General features: G+C 53.5%; 3 protein-coding genes and 1 non-coding gene across 5 annotated transcripts in view; 3 read left to right on the top strand and 1 right to left on the bottom strand.

Moving 5' to 3' along the window:
* The window catches only part of eef2k (eukaryotic elongation factor 2 kinase), a 7665-nt gene extending 83 nt beyond the window's left edge, over positions 1-7582 (top strand). Inside the window, exons 1-19 of one of the 2 annotated variants that reach the window (XM_068754385.1) lie at positions 1-268; positions 560-822; positions 1707-1807; positions 3037-3097; positions 3169-3206; positions 3296-3467; positions 3577-3726; positions 3818-3950; positions 4039-4166; positions 4274-4469; positions 4566-4639; positions 4992-5069; positions 5344-5400; positions 5532-5597; positions 5926-6057; positions 6395-6583; positions 6664-6788; positions 6881-7059; positions 7152-7582. The exon at positions 1-268 is cut by the window's left edge and continues 83 nt beyond it. In XM_068754385.1, the coding sequence (XP_068610486.1) occupies positions 568-822; positions 1707-1807; positions 3037-3097; positions 3169-3206; positions 3296-3467; positions 3577-3726; positions 3818-3950; positions 4039-4166; positions 4274-4469; positions 4566-4639; positions 4992-5069; positions 5344-5400; positions 5532-5597; positions 5926-6057; positions 6395-6583; positions 6664-6788; positions 6881-7059; positions 7152-7261 (2244 nt within the window). In that variant the 5' untranslated portion in view covers positions 1-268; positions 560-567 and the 3' untranslated portion in view covers positions 7262-7582. Of the gene's footprint in view, positions 269-559; positions 823-1019; positions 1080-1706; positions 1808-3036; positions 3098-3168; positions 3207-3295; positions 3468-3576; positions 3727-3817; positions 3951-4038; positions 4167-4273; positions 4470-4565; positions 4640-4991; positions 5070-5343; positions 5401-5531; positions 5598-5925; positions 6058-6394; positions 6584-6663; positions 6789-6880; positions 7060-7151 lie in introns of both variants that reach the window. The other variant, XM_068754386.1, reaches the window with a different exon arrangement.
* A 152-nt stretch (positions 7583-7734) lies between these two features.
* Positions 7735-7816, top strand: trnal-aag (transfer RNA leucine (anticodon AAG)). The gene has a single exon. It is a non-coding gene; the product is annotated as a tRNA-Leu (tRNA).
* A 150-nt stretch (positions 7817-7966) lies between these two features.
* On the top strand, positions 7967-13738 carry polr3e (polymerase (RNA) III (DNA directed) polypeptide E). The gene is made up of 21 exons (XM_068754456.1): positions 7967-8104; positions 8807-8906; positions 9024-9074; positions 9191-9268; positions 9340-9455; positions 9586-9668; positions 9791-9898; positions 10009-10058; positions 10135-10254; positions 10395-10480; positions 10617-10661; positions 10743-10834; positions 11081-11201; positions 11292-11373; positions 11444-11503; positions 11572-11729; positions 11823-11884; positions 11962-12383; positions 12720-12797; positions 12873-12995; positions 13082-13738. The coding sequence occupies exons 2-21, from the start codon at positions 8868-8870 to the stop codon at positions 13136-13138; spliced, it is 2031 nt and encodes a 676-aa protein (XP_068610557.1). The 5' UTR covers positions 7967-8104; positions 8807-8867; the 3' UTR covers positions 13139-13738.
* A 434-nt stretch (positions 13739-14172) lies between these two features.
* LOC137910279 (cerebellar degeneration-related protein 2-like) lies at positions 14173-16901 on the bottom strand. The gene is made up of 6 exons (XM_068754723.1): positions 16814-16901; positions 16077-16189; positions 15782-15930; positions 15550-15702; positions 14752-14971; positions 14173-14676 (listed from the first exon to the last, which is right to left on the bottom strand). Exons 1-6 carry the CDS (start codon positions 16899-16901, stop codon positions 14173-14175), a joined length of 1227 nt encoding a protein of 408 aa, XP_068610824.1.
* Positions 16902-17500: the final 599 nt, after the last annotated feature.

Here is a 17500-nt window from a genome sequence, read left to right as displayed (position 1 = left end):
TTTCTACTTTGTGAACGTGAACGCAGCATAAGGCGTGGCTAATCGGAACGGCTTCGACGTTGACGTGCAGAAGGCTCCCGTCGCCGTGGCGGACTGTTACTGGTAGCTGCGTCCCGCTTGTCAGTGAACCGTCCCTGGATCGCCAGGACCCACCGGAGAACCGGACGCTTGAGCTTTGAAAACCGCCGCAGTCCTGTCGAACTTTGACGTCGAGCGACGGAAGAGGACCGAGGTGAAGGGTCGAACTGTCAAAATAAAGCCAATAAAGGTGTGTGAGTGTGAGATGATTTGTTTAATATCCATTTAACAGTAGGAATGTTGCGTTTGCTGCACGTAGGAAACGTTAAATAGCTTTGGCGGCAGAATTTAATTTCTCCTTGTTGGGTTTGCGTCCCTCACTTTCTGCACGACGCAACTGTTTGTGCAGCTACGTGGAGCCACAGCAAAACGAATGCAGCCAGGGTGGTTGTTGTTGTTGTTGTTGTTGTTGTTGTTGTTGTTGTGGTTGTGCTCGCACACTAACACGGCTCCCCACGTCTCTTGTCTCCTCTCTCAACAGCAGACATCATGGAGGAGGACCTGATGTTCAGCATGGAGGAGGAGGACGGGAGCGCCACGGGACCTCCGACCCGACGCGGCGCCCCCTGCCCGCGGGTCTCCTCCCTCTCCTCCCTCAGCGATGCCCACGACAGCGACGACGAGGAGCGCTTCATCACGCCGCTCCTGCACGACTCGGCCAAAGAGATCTGCCACTATCTGAAGGATCGGGTTTCTGCCCGGCAGCCGTCCGACTCGCTTCCTAAGAGCAGCTTTACGTTCAAGGCGAGCAGAAAAACACGTTCATGCTTATTCCTTTCTCCCGTTCTGCAGATTGCCGTTTGAGGAGCGGTGATTTATGCGTGCACGCTATTAATCCTTCTGTCCTCCTAGTTCTGATCTTTTGTGAGGATGTAATGTGAATGTCAGACGCATGTCCTTCTGTTTGCTGACCCCCCCCCCCACCCCCCCTTTCTGCGTAGAACGAAAAGGAAACGGCGGCAGAATCTCCGTCGTACAAGGTTTTGTCTGAGAGCGCACGGGTATGTCACAGATCCAATTCTACATCTCCTCCTGCTCCCCCCCCCTTTCCTACGTGACTATCTGCACCCCCCCCCTCTGTCCCACGTGAGCTCTGTACTCCGCCGTTCATTTTCCTCCTCTCCCTTTTATCTCCAGTATTCCTGCACTTCATTTCACGTTTCTCATCTAACAAGCGGCCAGAAATATTTCATTTTTATGTTCTCCTGCAGACGCTTCCATCTAAATATAAACGCGCCTCTCGCAGCTGTGGAACAGCGGCCGACATACGAGGGCGACGTGCGTGCTGCTGCTGGGGGGTGGGGGGGGGGGGGGCGTCTCGGGGTTAGGGTTACCAGTGACACTTGATTGATGGCTCTTACGATTCACTGCAGTCCTCAAACGTCACGCGGCGATCTCATTTTCCTGATTGTTTTAGTTGCATTGTTCTTTCCTCCTTGCCGTTTTTCCTTTTCTCCCATAACTTTCCCTTCCTCCTCATTTGCTGTTCCCACCCTAAAGAGGCCCCTCCCTCCCGTTCACGGGAGTTTGCGTTCCTCTTTGGCGAAACGACCTCGCTTACAGGTGTCGGAGAACGTCGTGACTAAATTAAAAACGCTGACTCCCTCGCCATTTGCTTGATGCGACAGGCGACGTGGAGACATGCGATCGAAAAGGCCAAGGCCATGCCCGACCCCTGGGCGGAGTTCCACCTGGAGGACATCAAGACGGAATCCTGCGTTCGCTACAGGTATCGGCTCTAACGCGACATTACTGCTGAGTAAAAGTATATTGTGTTAATTGTTTTAGCTCAAAGGGTGTAAAGTTAAATTCCCGACGCCGATGCCCGATCGATGAAAGGCAATGGCGTCCGACCTTTTGGGGCGCCGGGTTCAACACGTTTTAGAATCGAATCAGGGGGGGGGTGAACATGACCCTCTGGAGTCCCGGGGATCTTTTTATATCTTGCTGCAGGTCCACGCTAAAGTGTTAATTCAGATGTTGTGGACAACGTAAGCGTTTAGAAAGCTCAGACGTGAGTTCAGGTAAAAAGGCTGCAAGGAAATACATTCCTTTGTGTGTGTGTGTGTGTGTGTGTGTGTGTGTGTGTATTGCATAACACACAGCGCTTGAGCCACAGGGAGAGTTGCGTTCTCTCTCCCTGTGCTAATTTTACCCACGCACGCCCTCCTCTCCTTCGGGAGTAGCGACTTGTGGAGCGTCGGGATCCGTTCCGTTCCGTCCGAAGCGTTTTGTCTGCTGAGATCAGATTCTGATCGGACCCGCTGTAAAGCTCTCGAGTTTCAGCCGCACCTACGATTCATGGCATGGTGTTCATTAGCTTACGTACAGCCTGCCAAGACAAACACACGCACACACACACACACACGGGTCGGAACACAAAGCTGCTCCGCGGTTGTTCCGTTTCGTTCCTCTCTCCTCTGGCGTCCTCCCAGAGCGACTCTGTTTCACGTGATCCAGACTTTTTCAGCTTCTTGTTCCAGGCTCAGTTCGATGCAACAGGAGGTCGTGGTTCCGCCCAGAGGACCGTCAGCTGCTGGAAACAAAGCAGCGGCTCTTTGTCTGATCGCACAAAAGCCTGCCTGAACCTTCATGAAACTTGATTAAGAGCGCGTGACGGGAAAGGAAGTGGATCTGGATAAAGGGGGCGGATCCAGGGGGGGGGGGGGGCGACGATCTACCGAGTACCCTCGAGTTTTAATGCACTTTAATGAAGCCTATAAAAAGTACAAAAATAAAATAAAAATGTCCACATGGAAAAGTGAAATAATGTCGAGAAGCAAAGTCGATGCTTTTCTTGTTCAAAAATATAAAACTACGATAAAAGTGTTCTTATAATTTACCTTCCTCCAAATAAGTTTAGACTTCGGGGGGGCGGGGGGTAGATATTTCCCTCTGCATGTGTTAACTTAAATGCGAATAAAAAAACCATCCTCCCATAATGCATCGGCTTTGCAGGTACAACGCCGTCACAGGGGAGTGGGCTCAAGACCAGGTGCACCTGAAGATGGCGGCGCAGGTACGGCCGCTCTCAGCTTTCGCTGTGTTCTGCCATTCCTGTCTAACTCCTCTCTACTTTATTCCTCGCAGCCTTTCGGGAGGGGGGCCATGCGGGAGTGCTTCAGGACGTGAGTAGCCTCGTGCTCGTACGAGCTCGTACGCGCTTTTACGCCTGGAGCTGACGATCGGGACGGCTCCCGCTCTCGTCTCCCGCCAGGAAGAAGTTGTCCAACTTTTCGCACAGCAGCAACTGGAAGTCGGCGTCCAATTACGTTGCCAAGAGTTACATGGAGACGGTGGACAGGAGCGTCTACTTTGAGGACGTCAGGCTGCAGATGGAGGCCAAACTCTGGGGGGAGGAGTACAGCCGCCATCGACCTCCGAAACAGGTGCCGGAGAAGCGTTCGCTTTCGTGATTCTATCCCACCGTTGAGAGCGGAGGCGTCCTGAGTGAGGCGGCGCCCTCCTCTTCCTCCTCTTCCTCCTCCTCCTCCTCAGGTGGACATCATGCAGATGTGCGCGGTGGAGATGACGGACCGACCCGGCAAGCCTCTCTTCCACCTGGAGCATTACATCGAGGGCAAGTACATCAAGTACAACTCCAACTCGGGCTTCGTGAGGGACGACAACATCCGGCTCACTCCGCAGGCGAGTCGGTTGCGCCCGCCTGTTGCTAATGGTCGACGCTCGGCGAATCCCCGCCTGATCTTCCGATCCTCCTCTGCACGCCCGTTCTCAGGCCTTCAGTCACTTCACGTTCGAGCGATCGGGCCACCAGCTGATCGTGGTGGACATCCAAGGCGTCGGGGATCTGTACACCGACCCACAGATCCACACCGAGCACGGGACCGACTTCGGCGATGGAAATCTAGGTGCGTCCCCCCCGCCCCCCCCCCCCCCCAGTCGCTGTCGGCGAACCGCCGAGAAGCCGCTCCGTCCTCATCGCAGCTGTTGTTGCAGGTGTGCGAGGCATGGCGCTGTTCTTTCACTCTCATCTCTGCAACAAGATCTGCAAGTGCATGGGCCTGACGCCCTTTGACCTTTCCCCCGCCGAGAGGTCCCAGCTGGACTGCACCAGCAAACTGCTTGTAAGTTTAGCTTATTAATGATAATAAACAAAAGAGTCAGCAGGGGGGGTGGGGGCAAATACTTGCAGGACATTAAAGTGTCCTTTAATGTCTTTGATTTATTGCAGAAGTCTGCCCAGACGGTGCTGAGAGGCTGCGAGGAGCTCTGCGGATCCCCTCGCGTTCGGACCATGTCGGGAAGCCGCGTTCCTCCGCTGCTGTCCCGCATGTCAGAGACGTCGTCCGCAGACGAGAGCATGAGCGACGTGGACTCGGTTCCCTGCTCCCCCCTCATCCTCCCCTGCTCCCCGCCGGCCGCTCCCAGTACGTACCTGAGAACACCTTATTGCATACTGCACAGGTAAAAACGTATAGTTAACGGAGGAGGGGGGGGGCACTTTCTTATTGCAAATGTTTTAGATTTTACAGGCTCGTCTTTTGCTGGACTGCACGAAATCGAAAGGTGTCACAATTACAACACGGGTGAACACAAGGTGAGCAAAAATCTAACTCGACTGAAGTGGAAGGGGAATAAAGTCCAAATATTAATTCCATTTCATTTCAATTAAAACATTAACTTCAATGAAACTCTTTGGATGGTCTGTTGGGAGAGCAAAAATGTTTTACGTCAGGCTCTAAGCCTTTTTATTTCAGCTAAAGTTTATATTTAGGTTAACTGTGGCCCTAGTGGCCATTCAAGGAACTGCAGTTTTTAAATCTGTGGATGTTTGCTGCTAAGATAAAAGAAGTGGTTTAAAGGTCATTGATTTAAAAACTTCACATGTGGGGGGGGGGGGCATGACTGCCATGGTTATCTCTTATTTTGTGAGATATTTGTGTCTGCAGGAGGCTGATAGCGGCGGAGACAGCGGTTACCCCAGCGAGAGGAGGAGCGAAGGCGACCCCAATGACCACGCAGACGGGGTAAAGATTCTGTCCGACCGTCAATGTGCCGGCCGGCAGACATTAAGTTTTAAATATATTTAATGAATGTATTCAAAGTAGGATAAGAAGTAAAATACATACGATTGTGTTACGTGCAACATGAACCTGTCTTCTCTTGTGAGTGCACGACGTTCACTTCTTCCTCGCAACCTCCTCTCCTCTCCTCTCCGCGCTGAGTGGGCTTTCCTCCTGACTGCGGGGGGGGGGGGGGGGGGGGGGGGGGGCTATAATGCATGTTGTTGTCGTCACATAGGCCCACCATCGCTGCAAAAGGCAGTACTCTGAGTCGGATGACGACAGTCTCAGACGGGTAAACAAACATTAGGGAAACTTTACTCCTCATCCTCACCTCCTGAGTTTCCTCATCGTTGCCTGTCTTCACTCTCCATTCCTCACCTCCCTTCTCATCTGCTTCCTCCTCCTCTCCGTGTTCCCTCCTAGAGACAGATGGTAGTTCCTCCAAGAGTTTCTGCAAACGTAAATTATAACAATCCCGACACCAGACGGGTGACTATTTGCATGGAGGCCCCGCCCCTTTGCATTGGTGTGCGGTCTTGCTTTGGCCAGGTCCTCCTTTATTATGAGGCGATTGAATGGAAACACTAAGACATGAAACGATGAGGGCTGAAACACCACCTGCCTCCGTTTCACCAGCTTTGCTCCCGCTTCCCTGCTTCACATGATTTTGCGTTTTGGCGAGCGACGAGCCAGCAGGGGATGTGCTCCTCGGCACACCCCCTGCTGGTTTCTCGACTTGCACTTGATTTTACCTCCATCACGAGTCCTCTTCTCTGTACTCTTGATGTTTCTTAATTGTCTTTTCCCGCCCACTCAGCTGACGGAGGAGAAGTGGAGCTTCTACCATTCTTCTCGCGCTCATGTGCACAGATCCTCCTGCGTGGCCACTGAGGTGGAGCGGCTCAACGCTCTGCTGCAGAAGAAGATCGGCCAGTCCATCTTGGGAAAGGTGAAGAAAAAAATATGTGAAAGTTTAGTTTTAGAAAGTATGCAAATGAAGATTTTTTTTTTTTTTTTTAATTGCAGCCCAAGCTCTAGTTTTTCTCTCTTTTCACCTTCGCATGCTCAAAGATATATATTTTTTTAATCATGTTTTGTGGCGCTGGGGTCATTGCTCCTGTTTCAGACAACCAATCAAATTACAGGCTCATAGAAAATCTCCGAAAACCTCTTGCATTTTTGGAGCGCAGGTACCATTGCAGCTCAGAGCATGCATTTTTGGAGCGCAGGTACCATTGCAGCTCAGAGCAGCCGATTTTATGCTTAAAGCCTTTCCTCTTGGCAAGGTCCACATGGCGATGGTGCGCTACCACGAAGCGGGTCGCTTCTGCGAGAAGAACGAGCAGTGGGACCAGGACTCGGCCGCGTTGCACCTGGAGAGAGCGGCTCTGTGCGGAGAGCTGGAGGCCATCATCGTCTTGGGCCAGTGCTACATGCAGCTGCCTCACCACATCCTGCCGGACATGGAGGTCGAGGTAGCACGGCCTTTGTGTTCTCCTCGGCTTTTTATTTTTTGACACCGATTGTGTGGCCTAAAATTCCTCCTTGTTTGCAGGACAACGCCGGAAACTGCATGAAGGGCTTCAAGTATCTCCTGCAGGCCGCCGAGGCCGGTGACAGATCTTCTATGATCGTAGTGGCCAAAGCCTTTGATTCCGGGAGCCTGCTGTCGGCTGACAGGTCGGTCAAGACGAATGAAGCCCGGTCCAATAGTAGCTTTCCGTCTCGGGAGATTTGTGCATTGTGGGTTTCTCGTTTTCTCACTTAATCAGGAAGCAGGACTGGCAGGAAGCGCTCCACTGGTACGACAGCGCCTTGAACATGACGGACTTCGACGAGGGGGGAGATTTCGACGGGACGCAGGATGATCCTCGCTACCTACTGCTGGCCAGGGAGGCGGAGATGTTCATGGAGGGGGGCTTCAAACTCGCTGCCGACCCTCAGAGAGCAGGTCTGAACCGGGGCTGTCTAAACAGGCTTTACGGTAATTCTGTGAACCTGTGCGCCGCCATCCTAACCGCTCTTAATGTCCCTCCTTCGAAGGCGATCTTTTTACGGAAGCAGCAGAAACTGCTATGGCGGCCATGAAAGGTCGACTTGCCAACAAGTACTACATGAAAGCTGAGGAGGCCTGGGCGCTCATGGAGGAGTAATCCTCATGCTTTTATCAAAGCTATTGTGTCCTGATAACTATGCTGATTTTTACACATTCAAGATACGTCTTGAGTGGTTGCAGTTTACAGATTTTATTAAAGGTTTCCGTGTGTTTGTGTGTGTGTGAGATTTGTCATCCTGATTTGTCTTTTCCTTAATTCCCCACCTCTGATGACCTTTGCCCTATGCATGAAAGAGAAAACAAAGAATACGGTTTACTTATTTGTCTGAAAAACTTGAACATACTTATGCTTTTGAATATGTATGTAAAAATGTGCGGACTTTCAGACTGTAAAATAAAGTTTGCATTGCTTTGTATGTATTATTTGTCATTATTTCTCCTGGATTTCAGCACAGAATGCATCGTGTTAAATATACGATGAGATCTTGTATAGTGTGTGGATTGTATAAATATAAATTATGATAAAATGGACATTCTTAATGTCAGTATTTTGACCTCTCCGGTATCATCGGTAGCGTGGCCGAGCGGTCTAAGGCGCTGGATTAAGGCTCCAGTCTCTTCGGAGGCGTGGGTTCGAATCCCACCGCTGCCAAGTTCTTTTTCATGACATTACGATTGTAATTTAACGCTCGTCTTCCATATTGAACAAAGTGACCGAAAACACAAAGATTTTCCTATCATTAAATCTATCGAAAGGAAAACGACAACTTGGAGTCGCTGTGCATTGTGGGTACAAGCTCCTCCCCACGTGTGCGTGAGGAGCACAGTCAACATGAAACCGACAGACCGGAGCGGTGTTAGCTAAAACCGACTCCCACCGCGCCGCGGTTCAGAACCATTCGTACGTGGATGTGACAAAACGTGTCGGTCCGCTGTGGAGGTGAGAGCTGGGTACTGTAGTTCGGGGAAATGTCTCGCCGGCTATTTGAGTGGCATTGAGAATGTTAGCACGAGCTGCTTGCTAGTGTTTAGCTAAAGTTGCCTGCCTTGCGCTGCGAGCCACTGGCTAGCTAGGTTAGCGTCGTAGCTGCTACGCTTGTTTTACATTAAAGGGAAATGTTGAACTCTTTCTTTCCGGACCGGATGTTGTACAGTTCTGTATTTTTTATTCATGAATGAACATGCCGGTCGTCGTGGAGTCGATGCCCTAGTCGAAGGGTTTAATGCTAGCTTATCAATGAAGAGTAGCATAAGTGTAAATCCACCGTTTGATGTGTTAGCTGTTTATATTCCTTCTTACGCGGCGTTGTGTGAATAGCAGTAGGAAAATATGGATTACGTCGTCTTGCATCATCTGACTCCCTACCTGGTTACATCATCACCCGGACACACTGCGGGATCGTGACGTCACTGTGGGCTGACTTTGGCGTTTTCGTGGTGGGTTCCCACTTACAAGAAGCATTAGTGCAACACACAATGAGACTCCTGGTCCAGCTGGGGAATCTTAGCCCATTCCCCCACCGGCAGAAGGCTCAGATTTCGTGACATGCCCTGGTTTTGATTATTCATGTTCCGGGTGGAGCCTCTGGGTGGCGGCGTGTCTGCAGAATAAGTCTCTAACCCAGAGATTCTTTGTTTTCAGGTTGGATATCTGAGATCTGCCACCCCCCCCCCCCCCCTTCCCTTGTTCTGTTCTCATCAATATGGCCAGCGGGGAGGAGGACGACCCCGTTATAGAAGAGGTAAATGCACAGACATTCTAATCCACAGTGGATTTCTCCCGCTAACGCAGCTCGATAGCAGAAATCAGGTTCTTCTGTGCTGACGAGTAACCCGAACGATGTTTGACCCCCTTTCAGGTTGACGTGTTCCTGGCCAAAAGCCTCGCAGACAAGCTCTATCTTTTCCAGGTAACGGCTTCCTTTCCTCCGCCGAATGCCGAAGACGATGAATTCCCCCCCCCCCCCTCCCGTTAGCAGTTTTGTTTTTTCTAACGTACCGGACCATCGGTTTTATTCTGACGCAGTACCCCGTCCGACCGTCCACCATGACCTACGATGACGTCAACCACATGGGAGCGAAGATCAAACCCAAACAGCAACGGGTAAAAAAAAAAAAACGTTTTATCCACCAGTTTAGGAACATTCCGGTAACGCTCTCCTCCGCGCGACGCAGGTGGAGCTGGAGTTGGCGGTCAACACAACGAGCCCAAACTACTGTCGCAGCAAAGGAGAGCAGATCGCGCTGAACGTGGACGGCGCCGCCTACGATGAAACCAGCACGTACTCGGCGTACGTCTCCTCCTCAGGCTCGCCATTATCCGACAGTAACCAGGGCAACGTTGGGTTAATAAAACCCGCCTTGATTATCAGCTGCTATCTGGAATGAGAAACAAGATGATCTTTTTCCCCCCCTTCCCAGGAAAATGATGGATAAGCAGACCTTCTCCTCCATCCAGGCCGCCACCGACGTCTCCAGATACGCTGCCGCCGTGTTTCGTAAAGGTCGCGACCCCCGTTTCTGCTGCTCGTGAACGCAAAGTTCAGTGGGATCGATTCCACAGTCGGCCTCCTGCCGGTATTGCCGCGTGTTTTTGCTGACTTGTCGCGTTCCTTCGTGCCGCCAGGCGAGCTTCACGTCACGCCGCTGACGGGAATCCTCCAGATGAGGCCGAGCTTCTCTTACCTCGATAAGGCCGACGGCAAAACCAGGGAGAGGGAGGCGGCCAACGAAGGTGCGTCCGCGCGGCGTGCTTTTTGTGTCCCGGGGGTTTATACCGGGTCTCTTATCAAAGATCACATTATATGTTTATTTTAAATAAAGGATGTTTTCCCGTGTTGGCAGGTGGAGACTCCTCACAGGACGAAGCCGAGGACGACGCCAAGGCCGTCACGGTGAGGACGCCCCCCCCCCCCCCCAACACTTACGTACGGAGGTGCAGCCATCTTTTAATAAGCATTCCCGTTCCAGGTGAGGTTTTCCCGGCCCGAGTCGGAACAGGCCCGGCAGAGGAGGTTTCAGTCCTACGAGTTCCTGCAGAAGAAGCAGGCGGAGGAGCCCTGGGTCCACCTGCACTACCACGGCGTCAACGTAGGGGGCGCCCCTCCTCAATGAGCTTATGCTAACCCATCTCGGCTCTTTAGCATGAACTTTTAAATATTTCTTTTCCATTCTAATTTCCTCTGTTTGATTATTTGACGCCCCCCCCCCCGTTGTGATTTTAAATTCAGGCTGGCCGGTCGGAGCACGAGCGCCAGTATCTGTTCTGTCAGTCGTCGGACGCCTCGGAGAACTCCGAACTGGTCAAAACTGCAAAGTGAGTATAAAAACACGAGGCCTGAAATCAATCCGTTACCTTCGGCACCTTTTTTAAACTGCGGTTTGGACGACGATAGCTATTTGGAGCGCCGTTTTAAACGCTATTCACGGTTTCCGTCTTTGTTTTTTTGCAGGGAGTACCTGAGCATGCTGATGCCGCCGCTCGAAGAGGAGAAAGTGTACGTTTTCCTCGGCGTTCCACGCAGCGCGGGGGCGAGCGCGTCGGCCTCACTAACGCCGTGCTTTTCTGCTTTCGCCAGTGCGGCGCCCGTCGGTCCCAGTAATGTGCTCTCCATGGCTCAGCTCCGCACGCTGCCCCTGGGGGACCAAGTGAAGACCCTGATGAAGAACGGTGGGCCGGCCCAGTCCTCCAATCGGTGTCCGGCGCAGCGGGGCCGAAGCGTCTGGCTTCATTCGGCATGACGGCTCGTGTTTTAGTAGTCAAAGTTCGCAGTTTGACTTGGGGGGGGGGGGGGGGGGGATAATATGCTGCACTGTAAATATTAGTGAAGAAGTAAACGACTTTAAAATGGAAAGCGCTATAGCTCCGCCCAAAGCATCCGTCCTGACTGGAGAGTCTCTCTGTGCCCGTCTGCAGTCAAGGCGATGCCGTTTGCTAACCTGATGGGGCTGCTCGCCTCCGGGATCGACTCCACCGCGGCGCTGCGCTGCATCCAGCAGGTGGCGCTGCTGGTTCAGGGGAACTGGGTTGTGAAGAGGTGAGGGAACGAGCGGCGGACGGTGCAGACGAGTCCAGGAGACGGGCGGCGTCTACCCTCTTTACGTCTGTGTTTCCCCCCCCTCCTCAGTGACGTCCTGTATCCTAAAAACACCTGCAGCGCCCACAGCGGCGTTCCCGCCGAGGTTCTCTGCCGCGGCCGGGACTTCGTGGTGAGCCGCCGGCGCCCTTTTCCCCCCTCCCCGAGCCGGAACAGCCGGTAAATGTCGTTCCTCGTTGCAGATGTGGAGGTTCACCCTGGAGCGCTCCGTCATGAGGAAGGACGTCGCGTCCGTCACCAAAGTAAGAGCGCCTCTGCGGATCCCTTTGCTTCCTCCTATCCGCACCTGAGCGCTTCCCCTTCCTGCCAGCTTCCTCCGGAGGACGTGAAGGAGTTCCTGGAGCACGTGGCGGCGCCGCGGGTCAACCGGGGGTGGGAGTTCCTGCTGCCCACCGACGTGGACTTCGTGAAGAAGCATCCGGACATTGCCCACAGGCAACACATGCTGTGGGTCGGCATCCAGAGCAAGTAGGGGGGGCCGGCTCCTCGGTAGCCACGCCCAGTCCGTTTCACGGGAGGGGATTTTAAATTCCTGCTCCTCCTTCGCTCTTTTCCTTTCAGGTTGGAAAAGGTCTTTAACTTCTCTAAAGAAGACTTCATGCCGAAGACGTCCCCTCAGCCTGGTGGGGCGCCGCTTTGTGTTCGGCGCCCGTTGACGCCCGTCCGACGCGCTCACTGACGCCCCCTGTGTTGTTTCCAGAGCCCGTCCACGTCGCCGGAGCGCAGCGTCTCATGGCGGCTCGGGAGCGAGCGCTCGAGAACAAGGCGTCCCTCCAGAAGGACCTGGACGCCCGACGGGGCGGGGCCCGCGTGCACATCAAACAGGAGCCCGTCAGCGACGCGGAGGACGAACCGATGGACACCTCCTCCTCCTCCTCCGTCCCCAACGGTTCCGTCAACGGACACCCCGGCGCCGCCGGCGCCGCGTCGCCCCCGGAGCTGCAGGAGTTTGTGGTGAAGACTTTCAGGAAGCGGTTCGTGCTGACGCTGAACGAGTTCAAGAGGCTGCTGAACCTCCACCTGGCCTCCATGCCGGCGGGACCGAGCGTCTTCCACGCCGTCTCGGACCGCATGCTAACGGACGCCATAACGCTCAACCACTGCAAGCAGATAATGGTGCCCGTGAGTATTTGCTCTGGATGTGATTTGAGATTTGCTCGGAGGACCCGGGTGTCCTGCCGGGATTTTGTCCCGCCGGTGATTTGAAACCCTGCAGGGGGGGGGGGTGGCTGGACGCCATCTTTGTTACGCAACAGATTGTCGGCCTCAAACTAAAGCTCGTTAGCGCTAATCTGGCTTGATGTTCCAAATGCAGGCAGATCTGGGATCAGCCGACGCGGGTCTTATGTCCTCGGTTTATTTTTAATGTTTGATGCACACCAATCCTTCGTGAAGAGTTTCCTCCCCCGCCTGCAGGCTGAGGGATTTGAACTCTAACGTCGCTGTTTCCTCTAATAGTTCCCTGCTCAGAGCAAAGCGGCGCCGGACGAACAGAAGGTGTTCGGTTTGTGGGAGAGCGGAGAAGAGTTCGACAAGGTGACTCCAGTTTACAGGCGTTTTCTATAAAAGGTGTACTGTTCCTTTAAACGAGGGTCTCGTTTCCTGCTGCAGCACCGCCGGCTGCTGTACGACCTCTTCACCAAGAACTACCGGGTCAGGAGGGCCGCGGTCCAATCCAGACTGGCGCAGGAGTTTGGAGATGTCCCGAAGGCGGACGTGGACCGGCTGCTGAATGTGAGACGCGTGGACCGGGACCGGGACCGGGACAGGTGGAAGGTGTTCCTTTTCTGTCTCTGATCCAGCCCGTCGTCTCTTTTCAGGAGTGCTGCAGCAGCCACGCCGGGACGTGGTACCTCAAAGGCACCATACAGTCCTGACCCTGAGAGCCTGCCCCCCCCCACCCACCAATCAGATCTTCCTCCCTGGTGTCCAGTGGGGAGGGCAGACAGATCAGAGCCAATCACGGCTCGCCCGGCTCCGAGGACAATCAGCCGTGGGCTCAGGAGGCGGAGCTTTACTTTTCCTCTCGGACTCGGATGAAGGGTCAGAACCTCTGCGGACGCTCGTACTGAAGACACGGCGCCGTATTTAAACCGTCTCTTACAGCAGATGTCTGAGTGTCCCCGATCAAGAGGGGGGGGGGGGGGCGTCCAGTTTGTTCCGTTCTTTCGTTTTGCTCCTGGCTTTTCTTCATTTTGCCCGAGAAATCATTTTTACTTTATTGTATCGACAAAACAAATATTTTTTTTAGCCGCTCGAGGGTCAAGCAGGTTTTAAGAAGCGGCTCTTTAGCTTTAAGACGACGCAGGAAGTCACCAAAGACGTGTCTTTGTCTTCACTGTTCGCCGAAAGGGAGGATCTGAGCTCATCGTGGAACCGAAACGTGAACGAGCGGATAAAAAAATGTTTCGTTTCGGGGTTTGAAAGTTTCCTTTTTGAGGTGATTTTTGGACGGATGGACAATAAAGAAGTTTTGAACAGCGTTCCGTCTGTTGGTCATAAACGCGTCCGATGGGTCCGTCGTTTGTCCATCGTCGCCGTCGGGTCGCGGGAGTCGACCCGTTTCGCATTCAAACGTAAAGAAACTTCAACAGGAAGACAGGAACGCTCGATTCGTGTTTTATGGCTCACGAGTCAAACAGGAAGTTCAGGACTGCAGCTGAACGTTTCACGCCCTCTTCAACATTAACTTACAGACATCAACGTGCACTCAGAAGCTCCGCCCCCGAACCTGCAGATTCTCTCTCTCTGAACATTGACAGGTAGAAATAAACAGGAAGTCCCGGTGAAGCGGCGCCTTGGCGTGACGTCACGCTTCCCGCGGTCGCTGCTTTTATGTAATCGATGGTTAATATTGGGAAAGGGGGGGGGGGCGCCGTCATCTGGACCTGCAGAATAAGTAACTCGCCGTTTACGCCTCCTCTCCGGCGGAGCGCCTCCTCCTGTTCTCCATCAGGTCCTCTTCGGTTTTCTGGATGCGGGAGAAGATCTCCCTGAAGAGCTCCTTGTACTCCGGCTGCTGGAAGTCGCCTCCCGCGTCTGTCGGAGCGGGAGGAGCGGCCCGGCCCGAGTTGAGGTTCTCTCCTCCCTGCAGCTCCTCCTGCTGCTCCTCCAGGCTGCAGCGCCGCAGCAGGGCATCGTACTTGGCCTGCAGGGCGCTGCACTGGGCGTCGACCTCGCTGAGCAGCGAGATCCCTCGGTACTTCACCACCTCGGCCCGGCGCGCGCAAGAACACTCGTGGTCGTCCGTCCGGTCCGGGGAGTCCGGTTCGTTCAGCACCCGCTCGCCTCCTTGGTCCTCGTCCTCCGGGGGGAGGCGCATCTGGGAGGGCAGCAGGCCGTGGGGGGATCTGGAGGAGGACGTCCAGAGCTGCTGGAGCTCCTCCACCTCCTGCTGCAGCTCCGCCACTCTGAGCTGGAAGAAAAGAGGCGACGCCCGTTTTTACTCCTGCAGGAGGAGGCTCAAAGACGAGGCGGTCCTCGGACGCACCCGACAGGCCTCCGCCCCGGCCAGCCGCCGCTCCAGCGACGCGTTCCCGCCAGCCAGCAGCTCGGCCTCCCGCTCCGACGCCTCCCTGCGACGGCGCTCGTTGGCAAACTGGGTCTGGAGGGAGCGGAGGGACTGCTGGAGCGACGCCCGCTCCTCCTCACGCCACGACGGGGAGGAGAACTCCGGGGCATCGGAGGGGTCGTCCGGGTCGGAACCGAACCTGCAGGCAGAGAGAGTCGAGTTTGACTTTCTATTTGACGCAACGTTCTGTTATGATCTGGAGCTATAATGGAAATAAAATTATTATCAATAATCATTAAGGCGAATCTTCATATTTAACCTTTCTTACAGGTGATGACTCCTCCCCTAAAACCAAAGGTCAAACAAGCCCGACACGCCGCAGAAACAGTGGAAAGCAAAACCTCAGCAAAAAAGAATCATCTGGAAATAATGTGACGTTTAAGTTCCTTCCGTTTGAACTTGTCTGTTTCATTTTGTTATTTCCTGTTTTCACGCGTGTAAATCCACGAAAACAAAGGTGGACCCGATCAGAACCCGGACGAATCGGGACGATATGAGCCCCGTCTCCGACTCAGGCCTCCTTCCTTCTACCATCTCCTCCCCTCCGACGAGCGACGGGACATAAAACTGTCCCACTTGGACGTCCCGCCCACGGACACTCGGATTAAGGGGCGCCTCAGGGCAGGACTGGCCGCTTCCTTTCTTACAGCTTACGGAGCTTCCGGGTCAGAGTTTAATTAATCCAATTAAAGGAGCAAGTTTTAAAGCGATCTTCACCTCGTGGCGCCGCGCAGCTCCTCCAGGCAGGAAACGCTCTGCGTGGCGCGGCGCGGCCGCTTCCCTCCGGGCGGGGGCCTCAGCTTCAGCTCCTCCGCCCGGCGCTGCAGCTCCTCCACCTGCGCCTGCAGCAGCGCCGCCGCGTCCGCCAGCCTGATGGGAGACAACGGAGACGCCCGATCCATCGCCTGGGACAGACGCCCCGCCCCCCCCCGCGGCTTCCTGGACTTACCCCTGGATCTTCTGCTGGGCCGTCCGGTTGTCCCGGACCAGTGTGCGATTGGTCTGCTCCAGGTCCCGGGACGACACGTCCAGCTGCTCGTACACTTTGGCGTGCTGGTCGTTGACCTGGCGGAGGAGGTCCACCTGCTTCGTCAGGTGCTGCGGAGGAGGAGGAGGAGACACGAGTCAGGCTGAGACGTCTTCATCGCATCAGCGGGGACGCTCTGGACCTCCGAGTCGCGCCTGCAGGACGTCCTCGGGCTGCTCTAGACCCGTCCCGGTTTACCGGCGGCTCTGCCCCGCACCTCGATCTCCTGCAGGTGCTCCTGCTTGGTGGAGAACATCTCCTGCAGACTTTGCTCCAGCTCCCCGTTTCGCTCCAGGAGACTCTTCCCAAGTTCGGCCGCCAGCTGCAGATCTGCCGGAGAGATGGACACATGAGGACCGGGCCGGGCCGGACCGGATCGGACCGGCTGCTTCCTGTGGTTTCATGATTGGTCGGAAGCAGCCCCTGGTGTGCGTTTCATTCAGAAGAATAAAAACCCAACAGCACGTCCACCATTTCTGCAACAAACATCTCTTAATCAGCATGAAAAAAAAAATACATTATTTATGGGAATAGAACCTATCAATAGTGGGCGTGGTCTAGTCTCGTTCCATAGTGGTTCCAACCAAATAGTTTCTTTATTGTGTATTTAAGTAGAATAAGCGTAGAAACCAGAATCGCGTTTGAACAAGCTGTAGATTTATTAAAGATATTTTCTTAGGCAGAAATCGTTTTGTGACTTTTATTTTATTTTTATTTTATTTTTTTATTTTTTTTGCCGCATGTTCTTATCGACCCGCTGACTCGAAATAAAACGACCAAATAATCATTTCAGAAAAATCACCGATTTAACCTCCAGCCCACCTGCAGGGTCACAGCGCGTTAATCACGATGCCCGGATATCGATCAGTAACACGTGTACCGATCCTTCTTATTTAACTGATAAATGCGGGATCAATAAAGAGAATTATCCTTCAAAGACAAAGAGAAATGTACCGTGCTCAAGGTCCTGCTTGTCATACCACGGTTCCTCCTCCTCCTCCTTCATCTCGAACTCTTCCTCCACGATCATGCCCGTCAGCATCTCCGGCTCAAATCAGCCGCCGGATCGATTTTTAGACACGAAGACGAAAAAGGATCGAATAAACGGCGACAAACGCGTTCGGTCCGCTTCAGCGCGGACAGGCGCACCTGCAACCGGTACCGGAGTCCGCTCCTCAGAGGGGCTGACAGAGCGATCACGGCGTTCACGGACACGCTTCCGGGTGTGGATTTCAAAATAAAAGCAGCATCGGCGACTGCGTTGCGACACCAGACTAAGAAATAAGCAAATCGATAAAGTCGTGGATTTAATGTTGAGTTCAACAGCAAATACCTGCAAACGTGTTTATTATAAATAATTAAATAGACTGGTGAGTCTGTTTGAAGCAGATGAAGCTTTTATTCTGAAGACGTCACTTACCTTTCCCGGTACAGACCTCGGTTAACTTGCCCTCAGCTTACTAATTAAACCAGCTTCGCGGTTTGCGCATAGACTAATTAGTTTAAATTATTTTAACTATGTTCTGATGGGATTAAAATGTTGACGGTATTTAAAACTGAAAAGAAAATAAGAGCCGCTTTTTCTTTTTCCCCTTGTGCATTTTTCTCTTTTACCCCCGACAGTCCGGCGTTTGATGCTCT

The sequence above is a fragment of the Brachionichthys hirsutus genome, chromosome 21 (assembly GCF_040956055.1).
Source record: "Brachionichthys hirsutus isolate HB-005 chromosome 21, CSIRO-AGI_Bhir_v1, whole genome shotgun sequence".
Taxonomy (NCBI): Eukaryota; Metazoa; Chordata; class Actinopteri; order Lophiiformes; family Brachionichthyidae; genus Brachionichthys; species Brachionichthys hirsutus.
The sequence above is the reverse complement of the archived record's forward strand: the minus strand, read 5'-3'. Positions and strand labels throughout refer to the sequence as shown.